Consider the following 15,124-nt stretch of genomic DNA (forward strand, 5'->3'; position numbering starts at 1 on the left):
GAACTACCAATAAATAGTTCATACATAAGCTATACTACAGAAAATCCAGCTCCATAAAAACCATAGCTGTCTTTGTAATGCACTTCTACACGGCACTGCAAACAACACAGCAGAAGCTAAGTCTGGAGCATCCTGGAAAGTCCTTACAAAGTTAAAGGCCAGTGGGTTCCACAAACATATATTCTACCTCAGTTTTGAAGTGTTCTTAAACTACAGCAAAAAGACCAATAAAATAGCATCACTTCCTGTAATACCTTGTTTCCAAATGTCTTTCAAAATTGGCAGAATTTATTAAGTGGTTTTTTTTTTTTTCCCTAAAGTACTAATATTTCAGAAACAACCATGGAAGAACAACCTGTCTTTTTCCACCTCTTCTATCAACAAAATAACTCACTGAAGTGCAAACCTTGTAGCAATAGTACTTCCTGCCACAAGGTTGGTAAAAAATGCATGTACAAGGGGCAAAGGAGAAACTCGACTTCCAAACTGAAACTGAAATTAAATAGCAGCTGCCCCTTGTATACGCACTTTTTACCAATCTTGTGGTAAAAACTAAGTTTCAACCTGATTAAGCAGACTGTTGGGAGAAAAAAAGAGAAACAAGTTGCCAATGTTTAGTGATATACTTTCTCATACTAAATGCAGTTCAGGCAGTATAATAATAGTAATAATAATAATAAAACTTGTTAATAAAAGTATGTTTTCTTTACATTAGTATACTACTACTTGAGGACACAGAAAGTAACAAATTTCTAAATTACTGCACGTAAGTAAGGAATTCTCAAACTACGACAGATGCCCTGGTTTTGAGGAAACAAAGTACTAGAGAGACAGAACTCATGGAAATTGCACAGACTTTCCAGAAACCTAAAGTGCTCTAAGGACCACCCAAATTAACGCATTGTACACAGATACTGTACACATGCAATGCAAAAGCCAACTTCAAACAATCAATTTCTCACTGGGCATGTGCTGTCATTTCTACTTTTATAGCAAAAAAATTTTAGTAGCCTTTTAAAATTTATCTTGTACCTTCTTCTCTATAATAGACTTACTCAGAAATAAGTGCTCCTGGACAATCTGTATTTATTTCTTTTTTTAAATAATTACTTAGCATTCTCTCTTATACTCAACCTCAATGGAAGTGACTAAAACCTAAAATTACTGTAAAATAATTCACCCATACTGAGCAAAGCTAACTAACAAGAAGTCACAGTGGCATGTTACCATTGAGGCCCCAGAGCACTGCCTTGTCCAAAGATACTTCTTTTCTGAAATCCCCTCACGAAGAAACCAAATTTATCCACTGTGCACTTTATTAACTTTAAGGAAAAAATATTCAATAACAAAGGTTAAAAACATAGACAAACAAACAAACAGACTTATCTGTACCTGCTTTGCCATTCAATAGCTTCTTCTGGTAATATTGCTGTTCAAGCTGGGGGTTTGCACCAGGGCGCAGCGGTGCCTTTCCGGCACCTCTGTTACTAGTAACAGCTACTGGTTTTCCTGTGGAGAAGAAATGCATGTACTTATAAATCAAGATCTATAATAGCTTACATTTTAATAATAGCACAGCTAGGGTAAGATCATAAAGATGTCTGCTTTATTTTTTTACAATTTCTTTCAAGCTTATACTGTCTTACAGCATTAAGGAGGAAACAGCTATGAAAGTGACTGCATTGTGACTATGAATTTGCTGTCTTAATTGCAGTCACGTGTAAAGAAGAAATGCTTTTAAAGAGTGAAAATACAGCCATACTAGTGTGTCTTTAATAACAAGTATAAATGGAAGCTGTGAAACTTCACCAACACCCTAATGATTCCTTAGTTTAAGACACAGCAAACACTGTACTGATTTTAAATACTTTATCATGTTTATTAGCTTAAGCAAACTAGAAGAGTATACACAACCCACTCAGTTCCACTTGTTTAATTAATTGTACCAAATCAAATCTTTACTAAACTTTTGACTTTTTAGTAATATCAACACCTCCACAATTTTTCTACAGAAAGCTAATTTATGCACTGAAAGTTCTGGCAGACTTCCGTGGAACAGAAAAATATTTGCAGAAGAGTCCTAGGTTCTTTATATTCCGGTAATGGAATTTGAAACTTTGCAGGAAATAAAGTTTTAAAGACCCAAACATACCAGGAGTATCTTTGATGCAGTTGCTCCTGCCTTTGGACAGATGAGAGCAAAGGAATTGTATATACAGCTTACTCTTCTTTCCCCAGGTCTGTGATAGCTGGGTGTCAGAGGGTCACCACTGCACCAAGTCTTCAGACTTGTGCATCACCAAAGCTCAGTGTTTGCACAGAACAACTAGTATCTCCATTTCTGAATGGTACACTTGCAAAAAAACCCATCAAAACTTGCTAAGGAGCTCCACTAACTCTTCCCGTGCCCTAAGGATGATCACACAACCCGGACAATGTCAACTAGAATTGTTCATCCTCCAGGTCTTATAATACTTCATGTGTAAGAGCTTAGATAGAAAAGGGAAGAAGCAAATTTCCCTTGAAAAAGATTAATTGGGCAAAGAGACAATGAATTCTCAGCCTTGACCTTTCCACTTCTCTAATTAAACAAAGCTCCTTACATTGGGAAAATTATTAGGATATCCCATTCTTTTTGTTTTGTTTTGTTTTTTTAACAGAGAGTGACCAAAACCCACTTTTGGTACAACTAGAATTTTATTTCTGATTTCTAATATGGTAGATTTAAGCCTAAATAAGATATGTGCAATGTTATAGAGAATGGTTACTCCAGATTTTACTTCTTTCTTCTTACTTCAGATACTGAAAGGAGACAGCAAGGAGAATTCCAGTTCTCTCTTCCACTTGCTTTTGGATTGTCAGAAAGTTAGGAGGAATATGAAAGTCGCATGGTCTGACTATCAAAGATGCCAGAAAAAAAGATTAATATACAAAGTTCACTTTGTTAGTGTGCAAGTTTGGTTTTGTTTTTAAAGGCTTAACTGAGTAAACTGTAACATGTAGAATTAAATACTGACCTTTGAGATCTGGTCTATTTCGGATAGCCACAGACACAAAGAAGCAATCCATATCCACGTGCATTATACAGCTCTGTGGCTTGGCTGAGCTCGCAACAGACACATTACCTAGTATGAAGATACACCAATAGAAAACTTGAACCCTAATTTATACACTTTGGCACTACTCACAGTAGTCATCAAGGACTATTATCAAGTTTTTACCACCTTAAATTATAAAGATTTTTGTTTCTTCTCACCAAAAAGATATTTACATTTACAAAATTCTCAGAGAAATGTAAACATAAACAAGTAGATAAACAGCCTAAACAATGCATCAACTTAAAGTTTCTATTTTATTTTCTCATAATTAATACCTTCTACCTAACAAGTTCCCCTAGCCCAAGGAGATTAATGCATGTTGTGGGAACTGGATCTTAATTTTGCTATGTTAACACTGAATCTGGAACAGAGAACTTTACGCCTTTTTGTTCAATCAGAAGAATGTTCCAAAAGATAAAAAAAAGTTTAGCTGCACTAAGAGCTACCATTAATTCTTCATGAAACACACCCAAATTAGTTTTAAGCTTCCCATGCAATTGGATTTTGTCATTGCTGTACCTACACTCATGCAAACATTCAGCGAAGATGAGCAAGATAGCTCCAGACTGAAAAACTTATACGCCTAAAGCACTAGAAATACTTGTGTCAAGTACTCTAGAAGTTCAAGTCTGCATGTCTATGTTACTGACCTACCAGGGGAGGCTATATCTAACAAAACAAAAGAAAACAATCTTAATTTGAACAATCCATAAAGTGTAACAGTGAAAAAATACTTCAACACATCAAGTCATTTGTTCTGCTTAATATCTGAGTTAATTACTGAGTAATCAGAAAAATGTTTTCCTGTTTTTAATAATTTACCATTTGAACTCATTCTTTGAAAAATAAGAACTGTCTTATAAAGAGCATATTTACAAATCAAATAATCAAGTTAATGCTTAAGAAGCTGCTACTTGTCAACTGAAACAGTCATTAACTATTTGAATACTCTAGGCCAATTCAAAGAGAAAATAAAAATATATTAGCTTATACCACATTTTGATGGAAAAAATACACATTAAGGTAGTTCGTAAGTTGAAGTTTTATAACTGGGGTGTCCTAGCACAAACACAGAATCAGTTAATTTATTTATCTAACAATAATTTTTTAGGATGTGGTAATTTATCGTCAGGCATATTTTCATATGATTACAAGTGAATATTTTTACAGCACCACAGAGTCAGAATCTCTTTGATGGTACAGAGCTAGCCTTTTAATTGAATAAGACTGTAAATGAGAGATTCTAAAGATGCAAAATACTTCATACTTGTAACACTTTGCCTCTCATGAATTACACGTATTTTTTCATTTTGGCCCTTGATGTAATGACATAAAACATTTCTGTCACAAGCCAGGTTCAGAAGTCTCATATGACATTTCTACCCATTTGAACAGACCCAGAGGTATATAAAACTCTTAGTAACAAAAAAAAAATTTAGATTTTAGTTCACTTCCAAATGTTACTCATCTTTTAAATTTTCACACTGAACTATAAGCAGCAAGTTTTTTTTCTTCTGTTTTTTCCCCTCTAGATTTTCACACAGCAACTACAGACTTGTGTACTTAGATATATAGTATTTTTTCCCCTTGATCAATCCACATATCTTGGTGAAGTCAGGAATATTATTTCTACAAAGAGGAACTGAATATAGACCAGAGTATCACATTAAGTCACGTTTTAAGTTAAAAAAAACCCAAACAAACAAAACCAAAAGCAGTTGGATCCTTTAGTTTTCAGTGCATCAAAGTCGCCAAGCTTTTCCAGATAGGCTGACTGTAATGTGAATATTGAGTACCAACCTGCTTAGTCTCAGTTAGACATTTAATGTACAACAAAGATATAAGGCACCTTCTCAACATAAACCTTCTTAAACAAGTATCTACCTGTGTCAGTTTTAAGTGCAGACCTGCCTGCTTTCCATTTTTTTAATTTTTCCCTTCCTGGAAAGACACCGCTGTTTTTTCTCTGCAGGCTGTTGACAAACTCTGTCAATTCACACTTCCATGTTGATATATGATGCAGTCTTGAATGTGAATAAAAGTCAGAAATAAAACTACAATCTGAAGGTTTCGACACAGGTAAGGAAGCTGCCTTGCTAGGAGCAGGTACAGAAGTGCTTTTTGTGCTTGAAGGCCCCTGAACAGTGGAGTGGTGAGCACCATTTAGTTTAGCATTACTGTGCAAAGATGAAGATGAGGATGAATTACTCATAGTCCTATGTGGATTCCATGAAAAGTCTGTGTTTTTGTTGCTTTGCTGCAACTGCTGCGTTGTGCAGTCTCTAAAGTCAACCATGCCTTTTTCAGTCTTCCCCTCCTCCTGCACAGGGCCTGGAGAGAACCTACTTGCAACACTGTTGCTGGAGGGCACCAAGCAATCCTGTGTCTTTAAGGCACTGGTAGAAGTGTGTGTGTGTCCGTTAAAAATGGCAGTGCTGTCTTTGTGAGACTGAATCCCATTTTGTTTCCGTCCAGGAAGGATCTGCTCCAGCTCCGTAAATCCAAAATCATTACTTTCTTCTTCCTCTTCTTCATTCCAGCTATTTATTCCATTGGGTGTGACATCGTTTTCCATCTCACACTTTTTAATATGATTTCTGAAACAGATATGATTATTTAATACTGTATCTTTTATTAAAAAAGACACATTTACAGGTCATTTCAAGTGCTAAGTATTTATCTTCCTAATTGTTATCAGTATATACTTGAGTAGTTTTTACGTTCTCAAGACAATTATCTCAAACTCTGAGCCATGTCCTCTCAATGTCACAAAATACTGTGTTGCTGTACAAAAGATTTCACAGAGTTGGTGTATTATTAACGCAGCACTACCAAGAGTTTACATGGGAGTGACCAAAATCATGCTCACATTAGAAAAGCTATTTCCAAGGCCTTTAATTTGACCAGCAGTCTCCAATTGAATTGCAATAATTATTTATTTGGTAACAGAACTCTACTACCATGGACAGCACGAATGGTGCAGGAATATGCAAACCAGAGGGAGTTATCTTTTTATCAAGAGATGTGATTTTCCTTATCTAATTACAAACAAAAAAAGAAAAAAAGAAAGTATACATAGAAAACTTCAATTTTTTTAGATAATTATTTTAGATTAATGTGTTAGATTTCTTTTATCTTCTCTCAAGGAAAAATCTGTTCAAGCTCTATAAATCGAGCATATTCTTAGCTTTTGACAAAACCCAAACAAGCTACTTTTCATCTTTTAAGCACATAAAAGAAAGTATTCTGCCAGAAGTGCACTGGCACTTTACATTTACTGACAGTGCAGAGGCAAAGCTTTCATTCAAAAAATTAACTCTGTAACAAACCCTAAGTGGAATTAAAACCAAAGCCTTCAAGAGTTGTGCATACTCTTGACCTGCTGAAAAAAAACAAACCATCACTCCCAACTCCCAAAGCTAGCAATTTAAGTACACAAAAATAAAGGTGGGAAATAATTAGCTATCCAGTATACCAGTGAAAGCAGAAAGCCAATTAACTGTGACAACAATTTGGATAAGATTATCACAATCGTAAATGATATTAAACATAATATTTTTAAGGAGTTGCATGGTTGAAAGTGGTATATCCAGTGGTATATATTTAGTATCAGTGGATAGGGCAAGCTTTTAAACTCACGCTTTTCAGATTAAATTGGTATTTTTGGAAGTCTGAATATTCTTCTCATTTAAAAAACATTAACAATGCAATAATAACAGGTGATGGCGATTGTATCACTTGTTGCTTAAAATAGGGGCAAGAAATACTGCTTAGAATATTCATTTTGTGGCACTGTTTTGTTTTTCCTAAATACAGACAAATCCCACTCATGTGGTCAAGTCTCCTCAGCATTATGCAGAAATGGATTTTAAATAAATCAGCAGACTGTGGAAGAACACAGTTCACCATTACAAATCAGAAAGTATAGTATCTTGTACCGTATTCTTGGCCCTCTTTGAGCAGCAGTGTTGGACCAGAGGACCTCCAGAGGTTTTTTCCAACGTCAACCATTCTATAATTTTATGATTCTTGCCTCTAAACAACAAACATGTACTTCTGAAAAAGAAGAACCCTCTTAAAAAAATCTACAGAACAGTCTGTTCGAGTGGAAAGTTTCTTTCCAAATTCCAGTTCCTCTGCCAGTTAAGAGTTTTGCTGGTGCTTTCTTTTCTATTCCATTCTCAAGGTCTTTTAGGAGATTTTTTTATATTGTAATTGGATTTTTTTAATCCATCTTCTCTCTCAAGCGTGACTTAAATCATGGTGTTAGCCTACATAAGGTACGCTGTAACTTTTTTTTTAAAAGAAGCTAAAGAAAGAACTTAACAACTAGTATGCATTTACATTTGTTCCTAGGCACCTTTAGCAAAAGTAATCAAATCATACCAGCTTTCTGTTTTTGAAATAAAGACCTACTTTTCAGTGCCACTAGTCACAATCCTTTAATGTATGCCTGTTGCTTCCATACAGATATGCTACATCCTAGGACTCCTAGGTCACATTATCAAGCAAAGTGTGGTCCAAAGACTAGAGACAAGGCTTGAAGTCAAGGTAACTGTAGTTCTGTCCTCGACTATTTATATAGCTATACCTTATTTTTAAATTTCAGTGCCTCAGAGCTTCCCTCTTACAAAGCTGAAATGAATGTTAAAAATCTTATATAGTTATAAATACAAACCCATTACGGGTGAATGATTAGCATCTGCATTACAAGATCAGAAATACTTACACCCTGTTGAGATCTTTAGCTATATTGCTTGGACCTGGCATGGCATCTTCAGGTTTGCATATGCTATTAAAGTTGAGACCTTTTTGAAGACTTGACTGCTTGGTATAAAGCTGATACGGAATGTGCGAGAGGAGACGTCCAGCTTTAATGCTGAAACAAAAAAAAAGGAACAGGTTACTACTTAAAGACATTTTAAAAAAACGCAACCTTCTATGCTAAAAAATACCTCATATACAAGAAACTATTACTTTGGTCATTACCTTTTGTTGTTCTGCTATGTGTACTTGCAGTCCCTTCCACAACTCCTTTCGCACTACTAATTGGATTGAATAGAAAAGTAATTTGTGATGTGGTGACTGCTACTACAAAAGACATTTGCGCAGTTGTATTGGTCAGTTGTCTACATCCATTTCTCTTCTCCAGTTGACACATACAAACCCCAAATATTTAATTTCAAAAACAAAATAAAAAATGTCCAGTCAAAAAAACGTCGTGAGTGGTCCAGGTTATTCTAACTGAACAACGCTGACTTGAGCTCTCTAACTTGGAACAATGCAAATGCATGTGTTCCAAGCAAATTTGGGCATAATTGAAGGAGGCGAGCTAGGATGTGGTTCACTATCAAATAGAAACTACTTTTTTCCATTCTGAAAGGGTAATTAACCCTTCTTGTGACAAAGTTCACTGAAGAAAGCTAGACAGAAGAATAATTTCCAAACAGACCTTCCATAAATATCTACCACAATCATTCCAGTTCTGTCCTATGTGTTCCACTGTGTCGCCCTCTTCTTCTTCTTCTTCCACTGAAACTGCAATTATACTTCAATAACTGCTAAATTCCTCAGGGAAGTCACGGACTTTGTAGTGGAATCCTCTCAAAAATACACCACAGCATGATTTCATCTCTTCATCCCAACACCTGCTGCTGGCAGCAGAAATAACAGCCTTCCCAGCCTATACTTCATGTCTTCTTCATATACAACTCTTCACACTGAACACTGGGTCAGAGATGCTGAAACTTCTTATAGCAGAGGAACCTCTCTCATACCAAAGCAGCTTAATATGAGCGTTCAGTTTTGAAGACATAATTGGATTGAAATTTTTAAAGATAATTTAACTCAGTGACAGATACTGTTTTTCTGTTCTTCAACACCTGAATGCTTTCTCTTAGAGATGTGCTTTTTAACTAGCTCAAATCTGTACTACTGTCAAGGGAGCTGGACAGTGGAACAAAAGCCCTTAGGAGCTTTCTTGCTGCAATTAGAGAAGAATACAGTGGGAGATCGCATTTCCCAATTAGATAAATTAAAACTAGTTAGGCTTATACATAGAGACCTGGTAAGGTTTCTATGGGAATGGAACAGTAAAAACAGCCCTAAAAATACATCAATTAAATATTGTTTGATATATGAAAATATAGTATTCATAAAAGAAAATAATTTATATTAAACACTGCCAGAGTTAAAAATACCATAGAGTTCCAAAGCTTCCTTGTACAGAAAGTGGTGATGCAGCAACTAAGCTTTTACAATGCCTGGTTAGACTGTTTCTCATACCACCATGTGAACCTGGGTGCATAACCACCCAGGTAGTATTTCAAAATCATTACTGCAATTTCAAGATGATAAAAACCCCCACATTTATTTAAGAACCTGTTCATGCTAAGATTTTAGCTACTGGAGTAGCTGCATTACTAGATCAATACACAGTTGGTTTATTTTTTTTTAAACTGTATTAAGATGCAGCAATAGGAATCCTATTTTAGATGCATCATTCAACATCTTTCCCCATTCCACACTCCCTGGATCACAGAATTCATAATCACCACAAAAATTAGGTTGGAAAGGACCTCTGGAGGTCTCTAGTCCAAACACTGCTCAAACCAGGGTTATCTTTAAAGTTAGATCAGGTTCACCAGGGCTGAGTCTACCCAAATTTTTAATACCTCCATGGCCAGAGATTCCACAGCCTCTCTAGACACCTGTTCCACTGCTTACTCTCTTTCACTGTGAAAAATCTTTTCCTTATATTCAGTGAAAATTTTCTTTGCTGCAACTTGCAACTATTGCCTTTCGTCCTCTTGCTGTACATCTTGAAGAAAAATCTGGCTCCACACTCTCTGTAACCTCCATATAGGTAACGAAAGACAACAATTAGTTTCCCTTCTAGTCTTCTCTCCAAGCAGAACAAAACCAGCTTTCTCAGCCTCTCGTCACATGTTGCATGTTCCAGGCCCCTCTTTTGTGTTGGTGGCTCTCCTCTGAACTCCCTCCAGTTTGTCAGTATCTTTCTTGTACTCAAGTCCTTCCCCACGAGGGTGTGTCCTAGCCTGTCTGGTTGCATGGAATTAATTCTGTCCCATGTGCAAGACGCTGCATTTGACTTTGTTGAATTTCACGAAGTTTCTGTCATCCCATTCCTCCAGTTTGTTGAGACTCTCCAAAGGGCACCCCTGCTCTCCAGTATATCAACTGCTCCCTTCTATTTGCTGTCATCCACAAACTTGCTGAAGGTACTTTCCATTGCATCACAAATGTCCACATTGTTAACAAAGACATTAAACTGCATCTGCCCCAGTATCAACCCTTGAGAAATGCCTCTTGTAACCATTTGCTAGTTCAACTCTGAACTGCTGACCACTACTGTCTGAGCCAGGCAGTTGGGCCAGTTCTTCACCCAGCTAGCAGCCCACTAACCAACCCATATCTCCCCAATTTGATTAAAAGAATGCAACGGGGGACTGTGTCAAAAGCCCTACTGTAGTCAAAGCAATTGACATCTGCTGCTCTCCCATCATCCAGTCTTCTCATCACAGAAGACAACCAGGCTGGTCAGGCATGATTTGCTGCCCTAGATAGAGCTTCCAAGAAGGTATCTTCCATAGCCTTCAGTGACTGTGGTGAAGCTGATCACAGTGCAGTTCCCTGGATCCTTCTTTCCCTTTCTGAAGACAGGCATGACATTTGACTTTTATCCAGTCTTCTGGAAAACCTCATCCAATTGCCACAAATTTTCAAACATGACAGAGAGTGGTGTAGCACTGATATCAGCCAGCTTCTTCAGCTCCCTTGGATGCATTCTATCTGGTACTGTAGAATTGTATGTCATGTTTCCTTAAGTGAACCATCATTTATGCTTCCTATACTTTTTGGTAGCACTTCTTTTCTCCCAACTCTGCCACTAGGCACACAGGCCTTCAAGGCATGAAGGTAGACCTTGCCACTAAACACTGAAGAAAAAGCAGTATGGAGTACCTCAACTTCTTCCATATCCTTTGTCATGAGGTTGCCCCACCATTCAACAGCAAGCCTGCTCAATTTGCTTCTAGTATAGCTACAAAAGCCATCTCCTTCCCCTTCAATGCTTTGCTAGTTTCCAGAGAAAGTTACTGTATTAAAGTAACATTCAATCTGAAAACCAAAATAAGGAATCCACAAATTCTACTGGTAGCTCATTTTAGTGGTTAGTTATCCTCAACCTCTGAAAAGTGATTTTATTATAAAATGTTAAAGAATGTTTGTTAAAAGAATATTCAAATTTGAAAGTCAAGCTCTCAGATCATCTTCATTTGGCTTCCATTGGACATTGCACAACAACCTTTCCAAGTTGCATAATTTCGTCGTGTATTTTTCAAAAAAAGGAAGAAAGATTTAGAAAGGAGGTCTGTCTGCAAGTCTCTTCCTTCGTTTGTTGCAGAAATGGAGAGGTAGCAAAAACATGCAACAAGGCCAGCGCAGAAAGAATGATTTTGTCTCTAAAGCAACCACACATTACTCTGCAATACTGGATTTTGCAACTACTGTTACCACAGGATCTCTATGTGATACTAATTAAACCAAAATTCTAGAGCTACCTGCATTTAACAACAGGTTTATGAGAGTCTGAACCATAGTTCAGAATGTTCACAGTTCAGAATATGCAAAGCTTTTAATGCAGCAATAAACTTCAATGTATGCCTTACCATCCTTGTATAAGTAACTCTGTAACTATCTTACATAGTTCACGTGGCATATTCCAAATTATTGACATTTTTGGTGTTTTACCTTAATGCCTTTCTGGTGGCTCTCAAACAAAAAAATAAAAATAATAGCCACTGTAGTAAGTGCCGTGGTAAATTCATTAATCTTTGGAAAGCAGACAGATGCTACAGTGATAAGCACAAATAAAAGACAGGAATTAATTATTCCTGCCATTATCAGCAAAGAATTTGAGTCACATACAGTAAGTCAGGAACAGGGTTACAGAGACACGAAGCAAAAAACAAGACACTGAATTAGCAATTTGCAACCTGAATTCAGCCTTTTCTGTGAAGAGAATGTGGCAGGTACCATAGTGAAAAAAGATGGCATGTGATCATGTAATTAAGGACTAGATCATAATGTGTGCACACAAAGAAACAAATAAAAGCTCCACAGACAAACGACCTTTTCATTTTGCAACCCTGGATGACAAGACTGAAGATCTAACAACACTGCTTTACCAGCAATTTGTGACAGCAACATTTTAGGGTTGATTCTTAACCACACTAAAAAAACCCAAACTCATCATACTGCACTAACATGATGTGCACATGAAAATTCAGCAAATTTGGAACCTCTACATCCCATGCACTGATTTTCACCAACTGATCTACTGAGGAGAACATCATTTGGTATTCCATACACAGAGATGGAGTATTTAACCAATGAGTGTTCTTCAATACTGTTTAGAGGAAGGGAAAAAATGAGAGGTTGTTGTGAAATTAGCTTTTATTCCAGATTCTGACATGAACCCTGTTCTACTGAGACAGTGAGTTCCCTGTCTCCTCGTGCCCAACCCCATGTATCTGTCTATACTCAGTTCTTCCGAGTTATTCTACAGTACAATGTCCCAGAACCAGGAGATGCAGAACCTGACTAGAAGACATCACAAGGAAAATTTTAGGAGATGTCATACATTAGGTTCTAGCAAGTCTCTACTGAATGTATACAAATTTATTTTTCCAACTTGGTTAAAATCATAACGAGCTTTAATGGCATCAATGAAAACAGCCACATCTTTCAAATAAAAACACAAAGTCTTTTGCAAACTGAGGAACATATCATTTCTGACTAAAGTTTAAAAAATTTACCTTAAAGATACATGGTATGAAACAGCTGAATCCAAAGGACTGAAAATCAGCAAACTGAAAAGAGGAACTGCAAATAGAATTTTACAAGTATGTATGTGGAACAGTTCCTTGCCTGTTTCTGCTGGTTGTCTAGGAAAGAGGCTAGTTAAGAACAGCATGACACTGACAAAGTTATTTCCAGAACATATTGCTGCCTGTTCTATTTCCCATGGGCTCCTCAGACAGAAGCAGCCAGATGCAAGCCGGATTAACTGCTCCGAGCCTGGCTGTCATCTTTTTCAAGGACCTGAGGACAACTTTAGTTGATCCTATACATTCCAATGCATGGAGGAACCAAAGTACATAAATTCTTTGTAAATAAAACTTGTGGGTTTTTTTTTCATTTTGTTTTTGTTTTGTTACAGTCACAACATAACAAATGTTTAGATGGATTAATTTCAATTTTATGAAAACGCTTTTCAATTGACATTCTTTTTTATTTACAGATGAAATGAAACTTATGCAATGCATAAGGCAAGAGGTTAAAAAACAATCACCTGGTACTTATTTAAACATACTGAGATGAAGGCAGGTCAACCGATTGGATACTAAATGGCATCAACAAGATAATGTTCAATTTCCTGATACGCCTGAGACTTTCTGAATTGTTCTAGGAACAATCACTAAGAAGCCTATCTTCAAAATAACAGTGGTATTTTTATTCAGCTATTGCAAGGATAGATTTATTTTAAACTAAACCATAATCTCAAAATGCAATTTTCTATAATGCTGCTTTTCCAGACTTTTCTTTTTTTTTTTTTTTCCCCAAAAGGAGAAATCTGTAAACGCAGTAGACTTAAACTTACCTTTCCATGATCCACTCCGGCCGAACTACTTTTTCTCCTTTCAATTCTTTTATTTTGGCATTTGGAAGATTTGTGGCAATGATGTGAGTTGTTTTTGATCTGGAATAATACACATGGTATTGGCCTCCATGCAACATCATTAGCCTTCTTAATTCATCAGCTGAGGGATCTATAAAATTAAAACCAGAAATATTCCTGTTTTGTGTCAGCAAATACAGTAAGAAAACCAACTTTAATTGAGAAATATGATGCCATGATCAGAAAGAGTGCAAACCATTGTTTTTCTCCTGAAAAACGTTAAAAGTTCTTCAAAGAACAAATGAGAAAAGCGTTTCTGAAGAAATGTAGAAAATTGTGTTTCTTAAGAGACTGATTCAAAATGTAAACATTCTACTTGTTATAGAGGATCTTTGCACAACATGTATGATGGAGGGGGGGAAAACACTCAAGTAGATTTAATGCTAAACTACATTAAAAAAACCTTTACATCAACATAACACAAAATTAGATTAACTCACTTATCTTTTCACCAGAGTTTGGGAGAGTAGTTTATACCCAGAAGTAATAGAAAAGAATTAATATCAAAAGGGTTTAGCAACAGCACAGAACTCCTACTATACAATTTCTGATTTACTGAAGCAGTTAACTCACTCTTTCCTTAGCAGGTTATTCTGGAGTTGTTACAGGGAACAGAGCGTACCTTAAAAACTAAAATTTCTTCTTATCCCCTCAATCATGTTAAAAAGAGTACTTATTTTGCAAGCAGAGGTGGGCGAGGGAAAAAAAAAAAAAAAAAAGAAAAGTTTTAGCTTTCGGAAAACCTTTGCAGTCGTGTCACATTGGCACCAGAAGGTTGGGGTCAGCACAAACAGAATGTTTTGAATAGTAAATCTGGCTCAAGATACTAAAAAAAAAAAAAGTTTATCAATACAGGAATAAAGAAAATTTTTTTAAAGAATACAGTTACGATTCCTTCCAGTGGCCTACTGTCAACTCTCAAAATATTTCTAACACTTGATTATACCTCTAACTTTTAACTAAAAATTGGACACATTTTCTCCAAGTGTTAGCAGCCTTTTGGACGACCATCTTGCAGAGCTCTATTTAGGAACTAGTACCTTGAAGAGTATGCAAATGCTAGATTTTCACTAAAGAAACTGCCTGTATTAAATAACTGATTCAGATGTATTAATAGTTTAACATGTCCACCTTAACCTTTTTCAGTCTGTTTGAGCCCTGTGCTCAAACCAGCACTGCTCCATATCATAGAAGCTGTACGCATCAGTTATGTAATAGTCACAACATTCCTGGCATAGGTCCCTGAAAAAGGCTTCTGGGAAGT

General features: G+C 36.4%; 1 protein-coding gene across 8 annotated transcripts in view; it reads right to left on the reverse strand.

Moving 5' to 3' along the window:
* The window catches only part of REV1 (REV1 DNA directed polymerase), a 62,517-nt gene that overhangs the window by 31,003 nt on the left and 16,390 nt on the right, over positions 1 to 15,124 (reverse strand). For 4 of the 8 annotated variants that reach the window (XM_087759249.1, XM_087759245.1, XM_087759248.1 and 1 more), the window contains exons 4-8: positions 13,783 to 13,951; positions 7,828 to 7,977; positions 4,983 to 5,695; positions 3,018 to 3,125; positions 1,393 to 1,509 (exon numbers count right to left, since the gene is read on the reverse strand). In XM_087759249.1, coding sequence (XP_087615375.1) covers positions 1,393 to 1,509; positions 3,018 to 3,125; positions 4,983 to 5,695; positions 7,828 to 7,977; positions 13,783 to 13,951 — 1,257 coding nt within the window. The other 4 variants (XM_087759250.1, XM_087759252.1, XM_087759251.1 and 1 more) reach the window with 4 other exon arrangements.

Source organism: Nipponia nippon, unplaced genomic scaffold, assembly GCF_047370975.1.
Source record: "Nipponia nippon isolate SJK-2023a ecotype South Korea unplaced genomic scaffold, ASM4737097v1 scaffold_2, whole genome shotgun sequence".
NCBI lineage: Eukaryota > Metazoa > Chordata > Aves > Pelecaniformes > Threskiornithidae > Nipponia > Nipponia nippon.